The sequence below is a fragment of the Patagioenas fasciata genome, chromosome 1 (genome assembly GCF_037038585.1).
Source record: "Patagioenas fasciata isolate bPatFas1 chromosome 1, bPatFas1.hap1, whole genome shotgun sequence".
NCBI classification, from domain to species: domain Eukaryota; kingdom Metazoa; phylum Chordata; class Aves; order Columbiformes; family Columbidae; genus Patagioenas; species Patagioenas fasciata.
This window is the reverse complement of record NC_092520.1, coordinates 175,667,170-175,691,497: the sequence shown is the minus strand read 5'-3', so window position 1 is coordinate 175,691,497 and position 24,328 is coordinate 175,667,170. Positions and strand designations below refer to the sequence as shown.

Genomic DNA, 24,328 nt, shown 5'->3' with positions numbered 1-24,328 from the left:
AAAACCTTTGGCTGACCATAACTAGAGAAATGAATTCTGCAGACACCCAGTTCACCAGTGATGTGAATGTGTTACAACAGATCTTTGTGGTTTAGTCCCACTTAGTTTAGAATCAGACACTTTCTATATTTTCTTTTTTATCAACACCTGTTCTCTTCCAATAACACTTTGTGAAAAAGTCTGTGTTCATGCAAAGTGAAAGTTGTGTGTTGTAGCACTGCGGTGAATGCACCAGATACAGTCTGATTGAAAATTTTAAATTCTCCACCTTTCATTTTCCTAATCATTAGCTCATCTCCAGTGAGGCGAGCATAGATGAATTTAATTATTTATGAATTTGGAAGGTGCTTGCATTATTTGGAAAAAAGCACATGAACTTGTCATGAAACATTGCACCCGTAATGCCAGCTGTCACGGAGGAGTCAAGTTGAAGGTTAAGTCAATTTCAGCTTTGCATTTCCTGATTTTAAGGCTTAACTGTGCAACCTTAATTATATATGAACTGTTTTTTTTTTTTTTTCTTAGAAGTACAGAAGGTTCACTGCCAAATGTTATAAAACATGTCCATCAACGGTTACATACATGAGCACATCACAGTAAAGCCTGATGAACTTCCTTAATATCACTGCATCTGATTTAGCTCTGATGCTAATGGAGAGAGTGATCAGAATGGAAATCTCTGCATTCCATCTTTTCTTTGTCTCCTTGCAAGCAGATTGTGTAATTTGGCTTGGGGCTATATGATGACAAGCAAAGCTCTGAAAACTGGAGATTCACCCTGGAAATTTCCTGTTTTCCAGGAGCCGTGTTTTCCCTTCTCCTGAGACAATAAACTTGGAAATCCCTTACCCAGTGCAGTCCCGATGTCAGGATGGGAGCTCCCAGCTCCACCAGTGCTGCTGATGGGAAACTGTCTGTTACAGGAACTTTATGACTATGGTTTTCTATCCTTACAGACAAGGTGACATCGTCTTGCCCCCTTATTACCAGCCTGAGGAAGATGATGAGATGCCCTTTATCTGCTCGCTGTCAGGAGACAATGGAATTATGGGCTGCCATGAGATACCCCCACTGAAGGAGCGGGGCCATGAATGTTGTTTGGACAAGGATGATTATTATTACTACAATTCGGTCCGTCAAGAGTTCAACATCAGTGGCATGTGTGTCAACTGGAACCAGTACTACAACGTGTGCCGTACAGGCAACGCCAACCCACACAAGGGTGCCATCAACTTTGACAATATTGGGTATGCCTGGATCGTGATATTTCAGGTAAGGCCGAGTTAGCCTCCTAACAAGGCTAAGCTGAAGCTGTTTTCCTTTTTTTCCAATTGAATCTTTCTGTGCTCCCATACTGGTTTCTGCAGGGTGCGATGCAGCTGCAGAGAGAAAAAGGCCTTGTAACTACTCTGGCAAGAGAGAAAGAGTTCCCACCGTGAAGGGTGTTCCTGAAGGTGGGGAGGGGCATAGAGCTGTTCCAGGTCCTTGCTGAAATGAGCTATGCTCTTCACGATAGCAAAAGAGCCTTTCTTTTTTTATTATTATTATTTTTAATTTTTTTTATTCCCAGCATGCATTGCAGATGGGAGCTAAACCCATACCTTTTCTCTTTTCTGCCGGCCATGCACAGTGTCCAGTCCAAGCAGCACAGAAACCTGCTGCGGGTTTTCCCCTGCTGTGATCCAGGGAAATGAACTATTTTAATGAAATATTCCTGCTGTGGGCTAGTATGATCTCACAGGCTTTGACAGTATGCCAGTGTCACCAAGCAGTACCATGCTGATTTCCTGGAGTGGAAATTTGGCCTCCTTGAAATAAACTGTTGTTTCTCACCTTCCTTGGGTTTCAACAGCCCTGCCAGTATCTGCCTATATACACCGAGGAGTGAACTCTAGAAGCTTACTGCCCTCTTGTTTCTCTTGTTGTTGTTTGTCTTTGCAGGTGATCACACTGGAAGGGTGGGTAGAGATCATGTACTATGTGATGGACGCCCATTCCTTCTACAATTTTATCTACTTTATCTTGCTGATAATCGTAAGTAAAAGGCTTGGTGACTGTCAGCATTGCAAGCTAAAAGCCTACAAAAAACAGGTGTTAGTTCAACACAGATATCAGGGAAGCAAACTACTTTACCTGGATTTCTTCTGGGAATCTCAGGAACCCAGGAAGTTGATTTGCACTGAGAGTGGCAGGATCACATAGTTGTCAGCAAAGTTATTTTCTTTCACTCAAAAAATACGCTCAGGATTGATTCCTAGAGATATATATACCTAGTGTAGGATAATGTTCTTATCCACAGATCTTCTCTCAAAGTAAATTTCCCAAAGCAGTAGGCCCACAACTACAGAAAACCATTTCTGCATCTGCCCTCCTACTTGGTCTCTGTACATTTTAAGCTCTAGAGTCATTCTTGAGCCATGTTTAACAGCTTTTGGAAGCACCTGGATTTTTCAGAATCAGGGTCTTGGTGATTCAGATTTTGTTGGATTAAAGTCTGTCATGCTGAATTGCTTCTTCAACATGAACAAAAAGGAGCTGCTGCTCTGAAAGTGTCAGTGGTCCAACATAAACTGTCTGTGTGAGATCACTGGTAGTGGGGATGGAAAGAGAGAAGTGCGTCTGTCTTGCGAACTTACTGCCACACGTAAATGCATTTTCTTGGAGGGAATTCTGTTTCTAACAAGGAAGGATTTTGTTTTTATGAAGATTCTTGCAGTTTTCCTACATGGGGACCAAAGTCGAGAGTGAAAGGGAAAGGCACAAGATGGATTATGGGAAGTATAAAATCTGTACATGATGGGTGCAATTTAGTTCTAAGTCACATTGCAAGTAAGGACCTCAGTGTGTATTTTCAAGGCCTCCATGCATTTGGATGGGGTTTTGAATGGACGTGACTTAGATTCTGCTCTTCACCTACGACTTGTCCTATGTGGCCATGCCCTCCTAGAAATAAGATCTCTAGAAACAGTCGCCCAATAACATTAATAAACTCACCCGGCACAGGATCTAGTTTAAATTCAAATTGACATGCAGTGACTTGAGAGCAAACAAACCTTAATCCAGTTTCTGGGAGAAATTCTGCAGCCTCTATGTATGGGGAATGGCACAAAAAAAAAATTCTACCAGTCCATTCAGGTCAGAGAATTTATGAAAAAGCTTCATGGTATCCTTCATTTCTCCCTGCCTTCTGGCCTTCTACCATCACAATGGAAAAACAAGGAGAAAAACCAGAAAGATGACCTACTCCCTGTGGGCTGAAGCATGAGCCAGGACAGCAGAGGTGAAATACACCTTAAAGAATGATGCTTTTACTTTGAGGCTGGAGACCCCCAAGGGGAGACAGTGCAGAGGTGTGGTTGCACAGGATGGGTGTGGAATTCCCCCCTGCTCTGTTCCCAAAGGCAAACTGAACATCCACTGCTCTTTTTTTGTTTTCTTTTTAAGTTCAGGAAACAATTGTTTCCCGTAAAGTTTGTTTGGATCTCCCACCACGCATTTTCACTTTGAGCAGCATGGCCAGGATCCCTAGATTTGTGCAATGTGCAGTTCAGCACAGAATTTACTGCTTTTCTTAAACATAATCTCTCCCAGAGCTGGGAAGGACTGTGCAGAGACAATGTTTTACCACTGGGGTGATCATGCCCGTCTCCTGCAGGCCAGTTCCAAAAATTGCCCCTTACCCCCTGCTCCAAACTACCTAAGTTCTATCAGCTTATTTTTCATTTCTAAGCAGGAGCATCCTTCTAGTCCTAGCTTAGCTCATGTGGATTCCCGGTGATTCAAACTTTGTCTCTGAATTTGCAGGCACTGAAAACCCTCAATTAAACACTCTATGTGAGATTTTACTGTGGAGTGTCATTGACATTACTAGACACTCCCTCCTCATTTGCAGGTGCCCTGTAGGTTGATTTCCATGAAACACGGGAACACATGAACATCAGCTTACTTCTAGGGACTGCTCAGAACAGAGGAGCCATATGCTAGATGGGGTATTTCCTTTACCTTTGGTGGAGTTACACCAAGAAAGCATTTAGTCTTTCTGTTACCTTCTTTGCATGTCTAATGCATCTTTTGCAGCACATAGCAACACCACAGTGTGAACTTGCTTTCACTTGTTTTCATTTTCCCTCTGAGTCTTCTTATGGAAATAATGATCTGTCTTCAAGTCTCATGAAGCAAATCCTTGAAGCCTTTATTCTTCCCTCCTTCTCCATGCTTGAAATGCCTAGGTTTCTAAGCAGGGTTGCTCTGAAAGTCGAGTTCAAGCCCTGACTTTTTACTTTTCCACATAAGTCCTTGCCTAGGCTCAAACTTACTTTTCTGGGGCTGGATCTTTGCAGCCTCTTCTTTAGAGCTGTGCTTTCATGCATGACTCCTTCTCTCACAGAGATATCTTCAAACACCTACATAAGGGCATTACCTGCTACTGCTCGTCTGGCAGGAAGAATGCTCCACCACCTGGATATATTCCCAGCATGGCTGGGACTCACACTCAGGGTGGCCTTGCAGAATGACCTGGTAAAAGCATTTTATGTATTCAGCAAATTGTAAATAGCTGCCCCCTCTGCCAGAGATCAGGGAGGTGATGTCAAGGAAGGACTGCTTTCACCTCTTGGGTCAGTGTTTCATTTAGGTCTTCCTGCTTGAAGTCCAGTAATTTCTTTGTCACCTCTCTAGCTACTTGGCCACTGGTGTGGCTTCTGGACTAGAGAAAGCCCTTCTGAACTCCTAGGCTGGTATCCACCTTGCAGCACTCAGTGGCTTCCTCGAAGTGCTCTGTGCTTACACCTGTGGGCTGCAGAAGACAAGCTGGATATCCAGGCATAAGCAATAAAAATAATGGGCAAGTAAGTCAGCATCTCCAGCACCAGTCAGATTTTATTAGATGTCGCAGAGACAGGAATCGAACCTTGGGCTGGACGAGGCCAGTATCTGCTTAACTAAATTACAGCTTAGCCTCAGGGCTGAATGGGACTTCTGTGTTGGGGCTCTGAATCAATAGTCTCCTTCTGCCTCTGCCGGATGCTTGCTTTGACTCCACGACAGACACTTTTGGTCTCCCTGCTCAGCTAGCTGAGATGGATCGCTCAATTACAAGCCATCTGGGACCCTTCCTGTCCTGCTAGCTGGGAGGCACTGTCAAGCGTGGCAGAGCCTTTGAGTTTATGCACTTGCCTGTCGTCTTAAGGATTAAACAAGCTCATTTGTTTTGTGTTTGATGTTCCTAGCTAAGAGGTTTAAGGATTGGGGATTAGTTGTCATATCCACTCCTCTCACTCCTCCCCTTTTTGGTCATTTGGTGGGAGATCACAGACAACGATGCCTGTGAGGACAGGGCTTGGTGACGTGGAACCTCAACCTCACTCCAGATCCAACCCCAGGCTTACAGTGTCACCCTGCTGAGGGCAGCGTGTTGCCCCCAGCTCCTTTGTATGTAGCCTAGAGAGAAGGTGTTGCAAGTCTTAATCACTTGTTGTTTGTGGAGTTGTTGAAAGTTGCAAAGTGTACTGGGCAGTGTCACAATTAGCATTCCAAAAATGAGTGCACAGCTGGTGTCCAGCTCCCAACCCTGCCTCACTCAGGGCAAACTGAGAGAGATAACAGAATGGGCAAGATTGTGTGAGTGTCGTGTGGGGTGCTGAGGGGGAGGAGGGCAGGAGAGTGCATCGGAGAAGAGTTTGGATTCCCAGTCATACTTTCATCAGTGAAAACATGCAAGACATCGTGGACTAGTGAAAATCTTAGGGGAAGGCAAAGGAATCCATACAGGGCATCGTTTTAATTTTCAAGGCCACATGCAGAAGCTAAATGGAAAATAGAATGAAATATGAGCAGGAAGAGAAGGGTTCAGTGATGAATGGAAACAGAATTAGAGCAGCTTTGAAGGGTGCTGAGAGGAGGAGTAAAAAAAAAAAAAAAAAAAACACCTTTATTTTTCAATGGTTTATTGTCCTTATGTAGAATCTGTTTGGGAAGGGCGTCATGTTTCAAAGGCTTATTCAGGTGCTAGTAGAGACATCTCTCCTTTGAAGTACTGAGAGGGACTGTAATGAGCCTCCAAACAGAGCTGTTGGGCACCTGTGTGCAAGAGAAAGGGACAACCAAGGGGACAAGCTGGTGGAGGAGTGGCAAGGGGTGTGCACGGAGGGGAAGGCTGCTTGGATAAGTAGAACAAGCTGGGGTACTTGCTGAAAGAACCTCCGCCTTTTCCACACATGAGGGTTAGGCTCAGGTTATTGCCACCTTTGCTTGCTGGAAGGGGTATGCGGAGGACACATGCACGAAGATAAAGGCAGGACTGGATCCAGCTCTGTGTCAGAGCTGTTTGCTTGGAAAGAAGAGACAGGGAAGTGAGACTGGGTCCTGTGTGGTTTTGTACAGGAGGAAGATGGTGCAAGGACATCCCTTAGCAGGGGTGCTCCCTGGTGCAGGGAAGGCAGAAATCTTGAGCTGGTGCTTCCTCTGCTCCCTGGGGCTGCCCTGCAAGATCCGTTTCAGAGCAGAGCAGATGTGTGGTGCTTCTTCAGAGATCAGACTCTGCATTTTATCAAGCCTGGATCACCACTTACAGTTCTACGGGGAGTAGGCGCCAATCAAGGCATCATAGCTTTTGAGAAGGATTTTGAATATAGTTACCAGCACTTTAACGTAAGAAATGCTCATCACGTTGAAACCCAGCTTTTATTCTAAGTGTAATGAATAGATCTCCTAGTGGAGATTCATCTGTAATTCCATAATATTTGACACTGAGAGTGAGATTTTTACCTCCAGATCTCTCAGCACCAAGAAATATTTGCTCTGTTTTACAGATAGGAAAACTGAGGCAAAGGAGGCTTAAAGGGAACATACAAAGGTGTGAAATAAGCTGGTAGACTTTTTGGCTTCTGTATGGAGAAGCGCTTTGTTTTGTTTTGTTTTATTTTGTTTCTAAGAATTTGGGGGAGTGAGTTGTGGTTATTTTTGTATTCAAAGTGGAAATCCTACCTAGACTAGAGGACAAGTAAAATAAGAGCTAAGATAATATGTCTAGTATCAGAAGAATCAGAAGAACAGAAATGAGCAGGAAAGCACTGTTTTGCCAGACTATTTAGTGTCCTGCTCAAAGTAATCAGTTTTTGTAAACTCCGCTTTGATTTCAAGAGCCCATTCATTTCAGCAAAGTGCCGTCTCCCTCTATGGTGAATTTAGGTGTAAATGGTAGAAATAAATAAAATGCTCTGAAAATACAGACACGTCCTCCAAGAGCTGAAGACCATAAATGACAGTGCAAAAAAGCAAGCAGAGGAGGAAGCAACCAAACTACCAAACAAGTCGTCTGTCTCCCACCTTCTGCTTAACACAAGGGAGATGGAAAGAAAAAGTCCGTTTTTCATCAAAACCATTGCAAGCAATTTCTAAATGACGTGCTAAAGGTCCCAAAGCCTGCCAAAAGAGCTAAAAGTAGGGCTTGTGTTTCCTGAATTTCAGTTCAGAGCTCTAAATTCTACATGGAAATGACATTGAACAAGTTCTCAAAACAAAGCTGAGCCAGGCCTGGCTTGCTCTGAAGTCCCACCTCCATACACAGATTGGTTCCCATTCCTCTGTCTGCCTCCTGTCACTTTCCCTGGTAAAATATTGGAACAGGTTGCCCAGAGAGGTGGTAGATGCCCCATCCCTGGAGACATTCAAGGCCAGGCTGGACAGGGCTCAGAGCAACCTGATCTAGTTGAAGATGCCCCTGCTCATTGCAGGTTGGTTGGACTAGATGAGCTTTGAAGGTCTCCTTCCAACCCAAACTATTCTTTGATTCTTTGATTCTTCTCTTTCATTCCCCCTCCCACATGTTCTTCCTCATGCTGACACTGGTTGTTCCTGCTTCTTCTTTGCTACTAGGTGGGCTCCTTCTTCATGATTAACCTGTGCCTGGTGGTCATCGCCACGCAGTTCTCTGAGACCAAGCAGCGAGAGCACCAGCTGATGCAGGAGCAGAGGGCCCGGTACCTCTCCTCCAGCACTGTCGCCAGCTACATGGAGCCAGGAGACTGCTACGAGGAGATCTTCCAATACATCTGCCACATCGTGCGCAAAGCCAAACGCCGCACCCTTGGGCTGTACAACAGCATACAGAGCCGGCGCCAGGGCCACGTGGAGCCAAGTGATGCCAAGCTAGGCACGAACAGGAAAAAACAGAGGCACTACAGTAAGGATTGTGTGGGTGAAGCTGGAAAGGCTGATAGTGGAAATGTGAGACTAACTGGGAGCATCTCCATGTGCCAGCTTGCCGAAGGGCCTGTGCCTGCAAAACACACCATTAGAATTAACATTGGCCAGTGAGCATAGGCCCATGGCTGCCAGCCAGGTGGGGATGACCAGCAAGAATGGGAATGAAACAGGGGTGAACAGAAGGAAACACGGGAAACCCAGGTCTGAAACCCAGAGACCATAATGGGATAACATTAAAAGCACTGGCTGAGGTTTGTTCAGAGGCTCTGGTACAGGAGTTTGGGAGAGAGAAGTACCAGGGGGATATGATGGAGTGGGGCTAAGGATTTGACTTGGTGACACAGCAGGTGCCTCAGAGCTCTCCTCCAAAACTGAGTTGCTGTGGGACCTCAAGAGAGGCAAAGGGAGTAGAATTGCAGTAGGATGTCTCCTGAACCAAGGAAACAATACTGAAGTTTGATATGTAAGGGCAATGGAGACAATTTCTCTTGATGAGGCCACATGCTGTTGTGTAAAATTAGACATGAGATACCATTTAAATTGGATTCCTGGCCTGGGAAGTACTGTAAAAATGGCTTTACAGAGTTAGCGTTAACTGTCTGACCATGCCTTTCCTGAGTTATGTTCCCATTAACAAGTAAAAAGGCAGATTTTTCTTCAGCTGGTCTTACATATGCAGTCTTTCATTTTCTTTACTTGCTGGGAAAAAAGCAGGCTTCATGCACTGTGTTAATGAATTAATTGCTTAATTCCCCCGGTGCCCATTTGATCTTCCAGGCCCAGCTGGAGGATTGAGGAACATGAACTTAGTTTTCTCGCTGAAGTCAGGGGGTCTGTTCTAATTCAGAGCGCACGGACTATCGGGAAGAAGTATTCTTGCACTATCTTTTCTGGCTTCCTGAGATGCTTTGCTAATGTAGCTTCCCTAATTTAGAGAGTTCAGCTCAGCATGTGGGTTCTTGGACCCCACTTGTAGCAGTTCAGACCAAAAGCAGCCCTTGTGATCGTTTTTCCCTCAGTTCCTACTTAACACAAGCTACTGAGTCTCAAACTGTGATTCCTTCATCATACAAAACAGTTCTTCCTCTGATGGACATGAACCCCCATGGAGCGTAATCACTGGCAGCTGAACAGTACTGTGCCTTTTGGTGACACAGTCAGTGTAAAGCCCCCAATGGCAATGGCTTTTATTGCTGCCCTTGAGATGATGTGTCAGTGTTTAATCATCTTTACAGCTAGAAAGCCCAGTTACCCTCTCTAAATGACCAAAAGCCAAACAGGTGTCCAGTTTTGATGTCTTTTTCAAAGCCTTCTCCTTTAAATGTGATTATTTATCTCCCCAGGGCTTTGCCAGCAGCACAACTCTGTTGACTGCCCTTCTCAGGGCTTGGTCCAGCCCATTGCTATGACAGCAACCTCTGATCCCACCAACTGCCCCCGATGCCATAGGGGCGAGCATGAAGCATCCCGAAGGCTCTCTGTCCTGGATAGCGCTGACTCAGACCAGGAGGATGGAGGAGCCAGTGAAGAGGAGGGAGAGGGCAGCAGAGAGGACCAGGGTGTCTCAGCGCTGGAGAAGGAGGAGGAGGAGGTGGAAGAAGATGGATGGCTGAAACTCTGCAGTGACATGTGGAGAGAAGTGAGGGTCAAGCTTCGAGGGATTGTGGACAGCAAGTATTTCAACCGTGGGATCATGATCGCAATCCTGGTGAACACTATCAGCATGGGGATCGAGCACCATGAGCAGGTAAGGCATCTCAGGGCACAGGGTAGACAGTGGGAACTGGTGAGTCTTGCTCAGGGTTATGGCCTTGCTAAGCAGCTGACACAATTTGGTGGAGACAGAGACTGAGCAATCTGGACCCCAGGCCACAGCACAGATGGTCGTAGCACAGATTTGGAGAAAGCCTCAGGATCTTGCAGGGTCTTTTCTTCCTATCCCTGCACTTTATCACTTTCACTGTCTCCATGTATTTTACTCTCACCTCCTTTCAATCCTTCTCTTTTCCTCCTCCCTTTTCACTTTTATGCCTCTGCTTTTCTTCTTTACTCTGTCTTCTCTTTCCATCTGCTTCTCTCTCCTTCACCCTCATTTCTTCCATCTTCTTCATCTCTCGTTTCTCTCTTCATTAGCTTACCGAATCCTTAGTCTATTTGGTTAATTTAATGTGCCCTCCGGGGATGTCACAGGCACTTCACCAGCACCTCAATTCAAATCCATCAGCTTGGTAGCCTTTCCAGCTTAATTAAGAGATGCCTGAGCACAGTCTGTCTATATATGAAGGCTGGGAAAGGCATCACCTCCCACCCTCAGTCACTTTGGGGGCTCAGATGGCTTGAGCCTTTCCTTTGCCCTGACAGCAAGAAGTGATAGGTCAGACATAGACAGCAGGTGTGGGCACAGGTTTCACTTTCACACCAGTAGTTTGCAGGCAGCTCTGAGTCAGCAGTGTACTTCATCCTAATGACAGGCTTGTGAGATGGAGAAGGATTTTGTGCTCTCATTTTATAGCTGGGAAACAGAGGCTGTGTCTACTTTGTAATGTGCAGAGCCAGCTTCAGAGGGTGTTAAGCACACCCATGGCCTTGCATCTGCACTGCTGGCTGGTAGCTCTGCTGCATTTTGCGTTAAAGGAGTCCGTGCTGTACACCGGTGTTGGAACGATAAAGGACTCAGCACTCCGATTCAATGTGAATCACGCAAAAGCCATTTATTACAGAAACATGTCTCCTTATATACGCAACTATTCTCTAATCACGAATCCACGCTCCAAGCATGGATTCGCTAAATGCGTATCATGGGCAGTCCACACGCTGGAGCCCCACCGATGATAGGTCCGATGACTCATGCCATGCTGAGGCCCTGTTAATGAAGAAACGCCCCTCTTTCTCACAGCAGATTCTGTTCTCAGCTTCTCGAAGTCGCCTTGAAATTCCTTTGGGCCTGACAAATTCAACAACATATCTCCTTCTAAAGAAACCCCTTCACACACAGGCGTCTCAGATCTATGCCCCCAGTCTGAATGTGACCATGATTCTGCTGCAGGTGTCTGCCCAGATCAAAAAATGAGATATTGCTCCACTACTGAGATGCTGACTGCATGGAAGCTTTGGAGCCGGGGTGAAGTCTAGTCCTGAACACAGTCTAAGGCAGCAGAGACAGACAGTGAGTCTGGTTCAAGCAAGGCACTCAGATTTGTCCTGTGCTGTGTCAGGACGGAGGTACCTTGAGACCCAGAGTATCTTAAGTTCCCTGTTTGAGACAACAGAGTGTCAGAGCCAGTATTTGAAACCCCAGATATCTGGATCCCACCCATGTACCAAGCACCAGGCCATTTTTCAAAGCCCAGCTAGTTTCTGATACAAGGATGGGAAACCTTTATTTGATCCCAGAATGCAAAACTGCACTGGATGCTTTCATACCAGAAAAATACATGCAGGAGCTCAGTGGAGAGGAGAATGAAGAAGAGGCTGAAGGGGTTGACTCATGAAAATAGATAAAAGAGAACGATGTATTTATCACGTAGCAGAGAGATGACTAAGGGTTGAAACCCAGGACAATATGAAAACTGCCCACTGATGTTTTAAAGATGTGAGCAGCAAGCAGGGAGAGCCATTGTTCATTTTGGTTTATTGGAGACAGCATGAATTAAGAGTTTAACAGAACATTTGAGCTGGGGGTAGAGAATTCAGTCTCATGTCCTGGCTATTGTGTGTGCAGATTTAAGGCCTTCTAGGCTGCCTCTGCTGTGTTTGCACAGCCCACAGCAGAGTGGGATCTGCCTACAGCCTTGGGGTTTCTAGTAGCAGGTTATTAATGACACATTCTTAAAGTTATGCTATCACGTTTTATCTGTAAGTAGCTAGGAAAAGCTTATGACCCTGCCTGCTGTTTCTACTAGAAAGAGATGTCAGCCAAATTCATCATAACTGAAAAATGTGGTGCAGCCTGTTTATTTAAAATGGGTATACTGAATCCTGTTTTTCTGGCACAAGAGGATTAAAATATTCAGACCATACCATGAATTCCAGATCCTTTGTAGTCAGTAGTTAACTCAAAAGCACGCAGGCATTTGCTCTCTTTCAGTTTTCCTCAAGCCATGCTATCAGTACATCTCAGACTGGTGCTTCATCATCCCAGAAACACAAATTTTCACAGAACGATACCCAGCAAAACCCCTCTGCCCATAGAGATCTGTGATTTGCAGGGTGATGCCATCCTATGACTGAAGTAGCTTCTGTTGCTTCAGCTACTTCATCATTTGAATGTCTCCTGGCCGAGAGCTAATGCATATAGAGACCTATCAACCTTTTATTTTTCTGGTGCATGGGAGATAACAACCCCAGCCACGCTCTGAAGACATATCTGTCTGGACAAGAGGACGTGTGAAGGTGTCACAGGTTTGAGCAGTCCTGGGAGCAGCTCATGGCATGTCTGTCAGCTCCTTGCTGCTCCACTTGTTTGCAGGTGAACTGCCTCACTGACCAAAGCACCCACCAACCATCAGGTTAAGGGTTGAGAGAGACTGCAAGAGCCAGGCACAAGGTTCAGGTTCAGGAGCACGGCAACCTGGGGGACAGAATCCATGTGCAAATCTTCAATTCCTGAACCTTGACCAACACACAGAAAAAAAAAGAATTAAAATTATCTGTTTGCTGCAATTCAGGGGTTTAATATTCACAGTATTTTTCTGTCAGGAGACTTAACCTTAGCAACTCAAACCACTTTACTCAGACCCAACTCACCTTGGAATTTGGCTTTGTTTATCTTATCCATCCAGTCCCTTGTCCTGTCCTGTTTGTGTCACCAATGCAGCTTCCCATCTCCTTATACATTTTTTATGAGGGAAATCAACTCGTTTTGGGACAAACTGCACTTCTATGCGTCATTTTTAATCCTTAAGCTTATCACAAGTTATCACTTGTAAATAGATAAGTTTATTCAAATCCATCAGTGTGCATTATACCATGTAATATCCTCAGTATTAGGCCTTCAGATATTGCTGGGACGTTGCACAAGCCAAAATCCATCATTTTAAGCTTTGTCGTGCTTGAAATAGTTTTTGCAGTCCTTCAGAATTGCATCTGCTTGGAAGTGCCTATTTTTAAAATCCAGTCTAGAAAATCAAGATATCAGATGCTCGTAGCTGCCCAGGAGGATCTTTTAAAGAGGCTTACTTTTTCTTTAATATTCACAGAGGATCTGGTGCTGCCTGCTTTTCTCCCTTATTCAGCATGAGGATGAAAGGCTGGTCCCAGCTGAATGTTCCAGGCTGCCTTTCTCATGCTTCTTGAATGGCCTGTTGGACTCAAGCTTGTTTGCCATTAGTAGCCAATGAAACAATTGCTGAGTAAATTGGTTCATCATCTTCGGTATCTACTTATGATATTCCTTTGTATATCGGATCAGTCCTTTATGAGGTTTGTCTTGTGTGGATCAGGAGACAATCCGTTGTTTCCTAGCTAGACCCACCCTGTGGATCAGTACTTTCATATATTTTAGCCTGCGTGATTTCCCTTTATACCAGCATTTATTGCATCCACAAGTTCATATTTTACATTTATTGCCTCTCTTTTTAGTATTTGCTGCTTGTCAGAAATATTCAGCAAACGTCCAAGCCAGCTCATCAGACTGACATTTAGTAAATGATGGAACAGTCTCCCTGGGGTGGTAGATGAAACCACATTACTTCAGTCTTGCAAAACTAGGGTATAACAAAACATCACAAAATCCTGCATTTGTTATGGGGTGGTGATTAGAGTAAGCAGAAGCTAAGTTGGTATGGCCGATTTCTGTTAGTCTTCTGATTATTGTCAAGGGACTTTGAAATGGTGAGTAAAAGTGGGCAGGCTTGAAGAGACCTCTGTGTGGAATATTTCTCTTTCATGTTCTCAGAGGCAGTGATGTGCAGATATGGTTTGGTAGGCCTGATCTGCATAGATCTCATTAATTAATTTCTAGACAGTTGCCAATTTACTTCTGGGTAGGAGTAACTGCTCCTGCAGGGGCTTCATGGTGATCTGCATATTCTTAACCTTTCTTATAATGCAGGGGTTTCTAGCTGCTGTCAGATATTGGACTAATTATGTTTTCAGTCTAACGTGAGATAAGAATTCCAATGTTAGCTAGTAAGGCACTGAAAAGGAAAAAAAAAGCTGAGCAGCTGCCCTCTGTTGCCCTGGGTCTAGTTTCTGATCACTGTGCATAAGCCCTGAAGTAGACCTGGATCATACGCTTCACTCTCAGTATCTGATCTACACTGGTAGAGATGAAGGACTTACTGCTATGAAGATCTGAATTAGGTAGTTTCGTGGATTTGGAAAGAGATCCATACCCAGAGCAGGTGAACCAGTCTGATTAAAACAGAGACTCTGGGCTCAGTCTGCCCTTTGGGATCTCTCTCCCCTTCAAGCCACCCTCCTCACCCCAATACTCAGCTCCCACAGTTTTGTTGAAGTCTGGTGGTAGTGGATCTGTCCTGGCTTGGCAATCTGAACAGACTTTTCTTGTGGGGAGATTTCTGGTGTTCTCTGGTTTTGCTTGAACTAAAATAGCCTTGAGTTCAGGCCTTTCTTTGTGTACACTTCAATTTACAGTTTTTAGCTAAACCTGGGTGGCCTGGGAGTAGGAATTCTTGCTAATGGTTTTGGTGATAAATGCCTGAGTGCTCTGTGGGAGCCTGGGGAGCTCTCACAACTGTGAGGTGACACATCTGTTGTGTTGGGGACCCTGTGTGTCAGTAGGGAAAAAAGGAGAGAACCAGTTTTTCCCTGTTCACTTACCCCCTTCATCAAGTTCACACTTCTCTGGCCAGAGAGAGTCCCCCACACCAGCCATGTCCCAGCCACTGGCCTTGTCCACTATCACTCATGGCCACGCTGCCCGGGATGCATGGGCATCCCCACCTTGCAGCCTCAGCTTCCAGCTGATGGCTCTTTGCACTCTGAGTTATCTGTATCTCCAGAAGTGTCTGCAATGCAGGATCTGCCTTTAGCCAGTGAGTCTGCCTCTCCAGCTGACTCCTCTTTTTCTCCTCTTCTTTTTTCCGCCCCCCCGAGTAATGTCCTTTTGTGTTGCTCTTCCTTCCCCAGCCTTTACTTCTTTCCTACTGCATTTTTTAAAATCTCTCCTTCTTTACTTCTTGTGGGTGCTGGTGAATTGATTTTACGGTGTTTTTTTCAGCTTTGCTTTTTGATTCCTCTTTCTCTGCCTTTCTCTCTGCTTATCCCTCCTTCCTTTCTCTGTTCAGCCTTTCTTGCCCTTCTCTCTAGGAACCATGCTTTGCTGGGACTGATTGATGGCCCATTAGAAAAAGATTAACAGGTGGAGGCTTGAGTAGGGAAACAGATGTCAGGGAGGGAAGGAGAGACAGGGAACAGGTGACCTTTTCCACAAGCGAGATGCTAGCATGGCTTTTCAAACATCAATTGCTCTCTACGACAGCAGAAGAGAGAACGTGTGGACAGCAGAGAGGAGGATAATCCACCATCATAGCCTGTCGCTTTTTTTACATTGCTTGTTCTCGCTGACATAATCATTTATTTCAGGCTGAAAGTGGCATCTCTGTTTAGCATATGGGCCTCATGTTCCTGGCAAGTGTCATTACTGCCCAGCTCTCTGTGATCTTCAGCTCTCCCTTCCCATGTACACTTGCTTGTTCTTTCTCTCTCTTTGCTCTCATCTCCCCTCCTTTCACCCTCATTTTCAGGGTGGTTTTGTTATTCAAGTGTAATTATGGATGGAAATCGAGCCATCTCCTCTTTTTTGATTTTAAAGACATGGAGTATTTCAGTAAAAAGCTGCAATGAGGAGTGCAAGAAATTAGCAAAGACTGTGTGGAAAACCACAGATGTGAGGAGCAGTTTCCAGCCCATTTGCTCACCTGGGAGGATCTGGGCACCTGGGGGTCCCAGAGCAGGGGTTAAAGCAGTCCCCAGCTTCAGGGGGAGAATCGGACCCAGAAGTGCATTCCTCCCTCACTTCTACTTTCACCAGCTGAAAAAGTAACAGGCTCAGCCAGCACAAAGTCTGCCCTTCAGAAAAACAGCAATTTTGCAGTCCTCAAGGAGAGACCATGCCTCCCCTTCCTAGTGGGCATTAATACTGAGTTCATGGTAAAAATATTGACTCTGACCTGCAAGGACTCACTTTTGCTTCTGCAGTGCCAGGAGTGCTTGTCCTCTCTTGCTCCAGACAACAAGCTTTTGCAGTTTTCTTGTTCCCACCCATTTTATGTGATGCTTAAGAGAGTGGCCTGGTGGCCAGGCATAGCTCAGACTAGTGTGATGAAAGAGAGGAGTCTTCAGCCACCTTTTTGCCATGGTTATCCAAATAATGAGAACAGTACAGCCTGCTACCACAGAGCCTGGGTCACACTCACCTTGAAGGCTTGGAGCTGGGGCTCAGTGGTGCTGCAAAAGGTTAAGCATCAAATATGTAACCTTGTCTGAGGTGTGACATACCTGTCCCGAGGTAAACATGGCACTTTGGGCCAGAGGAGCCCTGAACAAGTCCTTTGGAGCTGCCATACCTTATCCTTCCACTTGGGAAGGTGGCACACCTTCGTCTGGAGCAGGTTCCCACCTGTTACTGCTTGAGGGTGATGGCCAAACTGGGAGGAAGTTTTTCTCTCACTTTGGGAACATTTTTTGCTTTGCCGTTGCCGTGGTAGTCTCCTAGGGCTATGTATGTGTGTGTCTGAGTATGTGCAAACATGAGCAGGCTTGTGCATGTGTTGTCCCTCAGGCGTCTGACTTGTTCAAGACCTCAGGCCTTGCTGTTTGTCCTGGTGCAGTCCAAGTCCCTGGGCGAGAGGTCCTTTGAGCAGACGAGTCCATCCCAAATCCAGTGCAGGGAATGCCTCTATTTCACAGGGGATGGCAAGATCCTGGCATCCCTCATCAGTGACATCAACGCAGCCTCTGTCTCCCTGTGAAGCAACGTTTCATCTTTCCTGAGGCAATGGTCTAGACCCTTTCCTGACCTTGTCAGAGAAGTCTCCAAGGCTGCACACACTGAAGAAAAAGTCATTAATTCCGAAAACAAAACAAGGAGTAATTTAATTTGCTCAGACTTGTTCCACTGATGAAATCATTAAAACAGGTTTCGTCATATGCACAAACACATTGGTCTCTGCTGGAGAAGGCTGTATCACAGGGGCTGAAAGATGTGTCAGAGCTTTAACTGAAAATAAATGCCTGAAGCAGGGTCAGGTTGCCGTTTTTTATTTTTCCTTCCTTTCAACACAGTAATTTTGTGTCATCCCTGGAGGTTTTCACCTTGTGCATTTGCCTTTGTCCTCTTGCTGTCCATTCTTCTCTTTTCCTCACCTTGTCCTGCTCTTTCTCTTCTATACAGATAGCCGTTAGCACTGTGCCCCCTCCTCACTGTTGTCTTGTTCATCCAGTCTGATATTCTCTTGGGTAATTATTGAGACCACTCTGAGGACAGAGGCATGACAAAAGACTGCTGGAGCAAGACCAGAAAACTAATGCATACCAAGGATTTGGTGGGGAGCAGGGGAGAGAAAAATGAGGAAGGGAAAAAATAGAGGGGAATGGGGCAGAGAAGTGCAGTGAGCTTTAGAGCATGATGGGGAACTGTTTTCCCATGATTCAAATGGTTTCAGAATTAAAGCAAAAATTGTGCCAGCTACCTGTGGAAACCTCAGAGGAAAAAATCCTTGAAGAAAGAGATTGACTACAGATCACACACTTTTGCCCTACTTCAAAAAATACTCAAATTCTTTGCACAAAGTAAAACAGCCTTTAACCAGGGGACCAGGGCATGGAGAGGGTTGTAGAAGACACTTAGTCAGCCTTGGCTGCATGAATGGCTGTGGGACTCCTGACCACCTCTAGTAAAATAATTTGTTTGGGACGTAATCAATGATGAAGTCAATAAATGTGCAAAGGAACTGGAATGTCAGTGAATCTATCCAGTTCCACTCTAATCTCACCCATGGGAGCTTTGCAGCTCCCTGCAAAGCCTGTCCTCTATGAATGATGGCACTTTATTTCCCATAATTTCAGGGATCTTTCAGTTCTGACTCTCTGAATTTGCCTTCTCTCCAGCCAGAGGAATTGACCAATATCTTGGAGATCAGCAATGTTGTCTTTACAAGCATGTTTGCCCTGGAGATGATCCTGAAACTTGCTGCTTTTGGCCTCTTTGATTACCTCCGCAACCCCTACAACATCTTTGACAGTATCATCGTCATCATCAGGTGACAAGGGCCGTGGGGAGCAACTGAAATATACACATAGACAACAGTACCACAGAGCCTGCACATTTTCATGTGCCTTTTAAAAAAGGATTTAGCAGCCATACTGGGAGGAGCTGAGCTGATGCATAAGGCCAAAGACTGGGAGACCAAAATGTCTTTTCCCAACACTTGGTGACCCTAGGCAAGCTGCACAGAATTTCTGACCCTCAGTTCTCTCTTCTGCAGAATGGAGGCAATTGCAGTTGCCTTGTAAGCCTACAACAAATATTAGCTGTGAAATATTTTAAAACTGCACAAATTAAAGATGCTACAAAAGTTAACTGGGTGATAGAAAAACTTGTCCTGCTGGAATTTAATGCTGCAGTTCTTTCCTCATTCCTGCAACATGCAGTGCCATGTTAGCATTCTTGAGGTAGAAATGCAGCTTTCTACACATAAGTATAAGCCTATAATATATAGTTCTAATTATATCTTGCTGAAACAGATTTTCTCTCTGACCCCTTTATACTTGCTGCCGATGCAGAGGTGAAAACTTGGATTAGCATTGCTATTCCTCTTTCTCTTCAATTTGTTCACTTGTATTTCATTTTGACCCTTGTACTCCCTGTGCGTCTCTGGGCTTTAGCATCTGGGAGATCATCGGCCAGTCGGATGGGGGCCTCTCCGTGCTGAGGACTTTCCGTCTCCTGCGGGTCCTGAAGCTGGTGCGTTTCATGCCCGCACTGCGCCGCCAGCTTGTGGTGCTGATGAAGACGATGGACAACGTAGCCACCTTCTGCATGCTTCTCATGCTTTTCATCTTTATATTCAGGTGAGGAGGCTGTCAGTTGTCTGATAGGGGCACTGCATGGCTGACATGGACAGCAACTTCAGAGCATGATTGCATGACTTGTCTTGCCAATTGCTCTAGGCTCAAGCAGCACTGACAAGTGTTTATTTGTTCGTAAGGACTGGGGTTACTGCTGCCCTAAACTGGGTTAAGCAGTCAAACATTTGGCCTGGACAGGGTGGAGAAATACTGCCACCAAATGTGAATGTTGAGCATAATGTCCCATTGGAGAATAGGTGAAGACTCTTGATAGTCAAGACTGGCTGCAGGAACAGTTCATTCTGAGGGCAGACTCTGGCAGAAGGGTTACAGGAAGCAACCAAGAAAGTTTGTAAGTGCATCCTGCAGATGCAGTGGTAGGGCGATGAAAAATGAGAGCAAACAAGAATGATGGAGAGAGTAGATCTGAAGGACAGGTTGGAGGGAATAAGTGAGCACTGAGGCAGTACAGATGGAAAGCAAGGGTTTTTTTTGTAAGCTATAGAGGTGCAAAACACAACTCCTTCTTCACAGATAGGTCCTAGTGGTCTGGCTGTGTTGTTCTACCCCTCAGTCCTATGGTGTTACATTGGATTGTTGGGAGGAAAAGAGAATGACTCTGATGAGCTCATTGTAGTGGCAGAGATATTTATACTTGACACCATCTGCACTTCTTGTCCCAACAGCATCTTGGGAATGCACATCTTTGGTTGCAAGTTCAGCCTCAGGACAGACACAGGAGATACAGTTCCTGACCGGAAGAATTTTGACTCCCTGCTGTGGGCCATTGTCACCGTCTTCCAGGTGAGCTGACTTTGCTCTTTGTGGGTGGGCCAGGACAATGTGAAGAGGATCAGGAGATGCTTTTTCTCATGGCAGAGCATTGCATACACTCCTGAGAGCACGAAAGGCCACACAAAAGGCTCTGGCAGGTGATGTTTGGAGGAAGAACAATTGTGTGTTGTAACTGAACAACTGGTGTATCTCAGACAGGGGCACTCCTTCCTTCCCAAGAGACAGTTTGCCAAAGTCACTCCTGTCGTGGTAACTCCCATCTTTAGTGCCATCACCTCAGCACATGACTGCCCTCATGGTTGCTCTTGTTTCGTCTTGCCCAGCTAACATTACTGGGGCATTCCCACAACTGGACAGTGACAGTGGGTTATGGGGAAGTTAAGAGGCCTGATGTGGTCCTGATGTGTATCTTTTCGCTGTTCTTTTCTGAGAATCACCTTTATTTTCTTCCTTCATGTTTATGTGACCTCTTCTTCTGGTTGCAGATCCTAACCCAGGAGGACTGGAATGTTGTGCTCTATAATGGCATGGCTTCCACTTCGCCTTGGGCATCCCTCTACTTTGTGGCTCTCATGACATTCGGCAATTATGTGCTCTTCAATCTGCTGGTGGCCATTCTTGTGGAGGGGTTCCAGGCTGAGGTGAGTTACCACTGAGGCCTCATCAGGAGGAGGAATAGAAGTGCTAAAAAGTGGACTTTTGAGGTTACTGGAATGGAGCGCTCCCAAAGTATCACACATCTGTCATTTTCCTTGTCAAGTTCAGGGTGGGCTTCATTAAAATAAACAAACAAACCCAAACCAAAAACCAGCAGTGATAATCCTTGCAAGGAAAGAGACAAACCCTCTGGAAGGGAGTTCCTGATTTCCATTCTGTGCAACAAACCCTACCCTAATAGGGTGAGTCCTTTGCCCCTCCGAAAGCAAGAACTCAGTATGACAGCCATCCCAGGTGACACAAGGCTGACTTGAGTGATCACAGTGATGCCTGGCCGCCAAGGAGGATTTTAGAGTTGTTCCAGCAATGTAAGACAAGAACAAATGGTCTTTTTATGGGTTCCCAACTTCTAAATTTGTGTGTTCCAGGGTGATGCCAATCGATCATACTCAGATGAAGATCAGAGTTCATCAAACATGGAGGAGTTGGATCAGTTCCAAGATGTCCAAGAAGGCTCAGGTACAATAACTCAAACAACCTCATTTGCTTATCTCTCATTGCTGTTTAGTGAGAAATCTAAAAGCAAATTCTGCAGAAAATGTACTCCCATCTCCAAGAACTTAGTGGTTTTCATTTAAACTTCATGCTAATTTGTGGTGTTATCTGTGGAAAAACAGAGTTGTGTCAGCATCCTGAAGAATGTGATAGCTATGGGGAGCAGTTATTGAATGACCTACAGAATGGCAACTAGGAGTGAGAAGTGAGACTGTCTCTGCTCAGTTTCAGATGCTCCATTTCAGGAACACCTTGTCCCAATCTGGGATCTGCATTTGGATAGAGGATACCGACACATTAAAATGTGTTTGGACAAATCTGGAAGTCTTGCCTCATAGTGAGAGGCTAATGAAGCTTAGAGAAACCAGAGAAGTGACTTGAACACACACTCTGTAAGTGCTGACCATAAGGAGAGATTTCTGATGGTGGATGGCTCTTTAATTGAGCAGAAAAAAAGCATAATGAGATTATACAGGTTGGAAGCCAAAGCTAAACAAATTCAGACTGAAAAAAGCCACATATTTTTAAGGAAAGATAATTAACTCTTGCAACAGTCTGCCTACAAACTGCCAGGTAAGCTCCTCACCCCTCGAAGTCTTTCCTTGAAGACTTCAGGTCTTTCTACAAGAGGTATTATACTTCAGACAGGACTTGGTGGCAGGGAGCAGCAGGAGTAGCTTGCTCCACAATGAATGGTGAACTGAAAAACTGAGAGAAAGGGACAGCCAGGCAGGAGGGCAGGGACAACATCAACAAAAGCACAGCACTTGCACAAGCCGAGCAGAACAGGTCTGCTCTCATGAGCCAGGGTCAGCCAATGGTTCAGTGATGGCCAGGCAAGTCCACGGTGGTGAGACAAGTCTGAGGTCAAGCCCAGAAGTCCAGTCAGCACAAGATAAGGATCAGCAAGGTGCATGGACAGGCACAAGGATACTCACAGTGTAATCCAGACACAGGCTACAGGTCTGAGTTTAAATGCAGCTCTCACAGCAAGGAGCAGTGGCTCCAGTGTTGGCTTACCACAGCTCTTTCCTGCAACTCAGCTGTTTTCAAAGCAATCTGATCCTGGGTTACAGGACTGCACCATATCAGAGCTGACCTTGAATGCAGGCAGCCAGACCCCTTGGAAGGCAGATGGGGAAGAGGTTATGGAGCCTGTTGGTGTGCTCATGGCTGTGAGGCTGCGTGCAAGAGAAGATATGTGACCTTCATTATGCAATAGGTCAAAAAACCCTGATTGTTCCATTCATTTCAGGCATCAAAATCCAGTACTCCATCCTCTCCATCCATCTTGACAAATGCTGATGGTCGTCCACAGCATCTAATATAGCCCTCAAAGGTGCCCTGGATCTTCAAGGTCAATGATCAGTTATTTGAAGAGACCCAGTGTAGTAGGATAGGCTGGGATGAAGAGTATGATTGCAGGAATTAAAAGGTGACTTCAATACATGGGTGGCTGCAGATTTCCCCACATCTTAGTCTCTTCTTCAGTGTCTCAGGCTAACTGCTTTAAATACCACAGCTGATGGTATTTGGTTGGACTTGAAAATACAGGTGTTTGTTCCTGGCATACAGAAGCACACTCTCCTCCCCTTGTTGCCAGGGTTTGTCTCCTTGCTCTGCTCACCTGTCTGGCCCCAAGGAGAGCTGCCCTCACTTTTGTGCACTGAGGAGGACACTTCAAAGTCTCCCCAGCTTGCACTGCTTTTGTCACAACACCCTAAACCAGGACGAATAGATGTTGATTTGCACCTTGAATACTGTGTTCAGTTCTGGGCCCCTCACTATAGGAAAGACATCGAGGTACTAGAGGGAGTGCAGAGAAGGGCAATGAAGCTGATGAGGGGTCTGGATCACAAGTCTGATGAGGGAACTGGGGCTGTTCAGCCTGGAGAAAAGGAGGCTGAGGGGAGACCTTGTCGCTGTCTACAGCTACCTGAAAGGAGGTTGTAGCATGGAGGGGGTTGGTCTCTTCTCCCAAGTAGCAAGTGATAGGACGAGAGGAAATGGTCTCAAGTTGCACCAGGGAAGGTCCAGATTGGATATTAGGAACAAGTTCTTCATGGAGAGGGTTGTCAAGCAGTGTAACAGGCTGCCCAGGGAAGTGATGGAGTCTCCATCCCTGGAGGTGTTTAAAAGGTGCATAGATGAGGTTCTTAGGGACATGGCTTAGTGGTAGATTTAGGTTATGGTTGAACTCGATGATAGTAAGGGTCTCTTCCAACTTAAATCAATCTATGATTCTAAACAGCTAATATTCTGTTAGCTGCTGCTGACATGCTTAAATAACTTAGACATTGCAACAGTCACTGGATAGTGAGGAACCCACCTTCCTCTTTTCTCCTGCTTCCTGTATCAGATCCCAAGCTCTGCACAATTCCTGTGACACCTAATGGACACTTGGACCCATCCTTGCCCTCCACCCCACCAGTGGCTGCTGGGGGGGTCACAAACTCTTCGCGCAACTCCCTGCAGCCTGACCAGATCCGTGTTGCTGTTGGTTCCCGGAAGAGCAGCGTGATGTCCCTGGGGAGAATGACCTGTGACCAGCGGTCGTTGGTGAGTGAGTCAGTGAGCAGACTTGTGTGTTGTCCCCTTCTTTTGAAGTCCAAGCACTCTGTTGTCTTTCTACCATCATCTTGGGATTGCTGTGGAGGATTGAACTGCTGCTGTAGGCTTCTAAGACAAGTGCATTGCCTGTCTTTAGGAAGCCAGGTCAATTCACACTATTTATCTAAATTTTCAGATTATTCACGTCTATTTCTGGGTTAATTGAGTGTGGGATTCAGCTCTTCTGTGTGCTTCTCGTGAGAGAGTAGGGACACCAAGGAGACAGAGTCTCCCTCTTAGAGTGAACCATGTTTTGTCCCCTTGCTCTTTCCTTGTTTTCCTAGAGCACAGGACCCAAAATAATGCCCGGAGTGAGTTAAGAGCATAGGAATATCTGCTTGATGCCAGAGCTGCCAAGTTCCGTAACAGATGAGTTTTCTGGAAGCTTTTGTAATGATGGAGAAATCTTGACTTGGAGCTCCCCATAGCAGGTTCTCCTGCCCCTTAGCACTTCTTCAAGCACTGCTGGCTC

At 45.6% G+C, this 24,328-nt stretch overlaps 1 protein-coding gene across 2 annotated transcripts in view; it reads left to right on the top strand.

Annotated features, from left to right (window-relative positions):
- The window catches only part of CACNA1I (calcium voltage-gated channel subunit alpha1 I), an 88,444-nt gene that overhangs the window by 35,314 nt on the left and 28,802 nt on the right, over positions 1-24,328 (top strand). For both annotated transcript variants that reach the window (XM_071801651.1, XM_065837465.2), the window contains exons 5-14: positions 957-1,272; positions 1,942-2,034; positions 7,876-8,182; positions 9,549-9,952; positions 18,280-18,431; positions 19,057-19,242; positions 19,926-20,043; positions 20,520-20,675; positions 21,120-21,210; positions 23,606-23,805. In XM_071801651.1, coding sequence (XP_071657752.1) covers positions 957-1,272; positions 1,942-2,034; positions 7,876-8,182; positions 9,549-9,952; positions 18,280-18,431; positions 19,057-19,242; positions 19,926-20,043; positions 20,520-20,675; positions 21,120-21,210; positions 23,606-23,805 — 2,023 coding nt within the window. The remainder of the gene's footprint in view (positions 1-956; positions 1,273-1,941; positions 2,035-7,875; positions 8,183-9,548; positions 9,953-18,279; positions 18,432-19,056; positions 19,243-19,925; positions 20,044-20,519; positions 20,676-21,119; positions 21,211-23,605; positions 23,806-24,328) is intronic.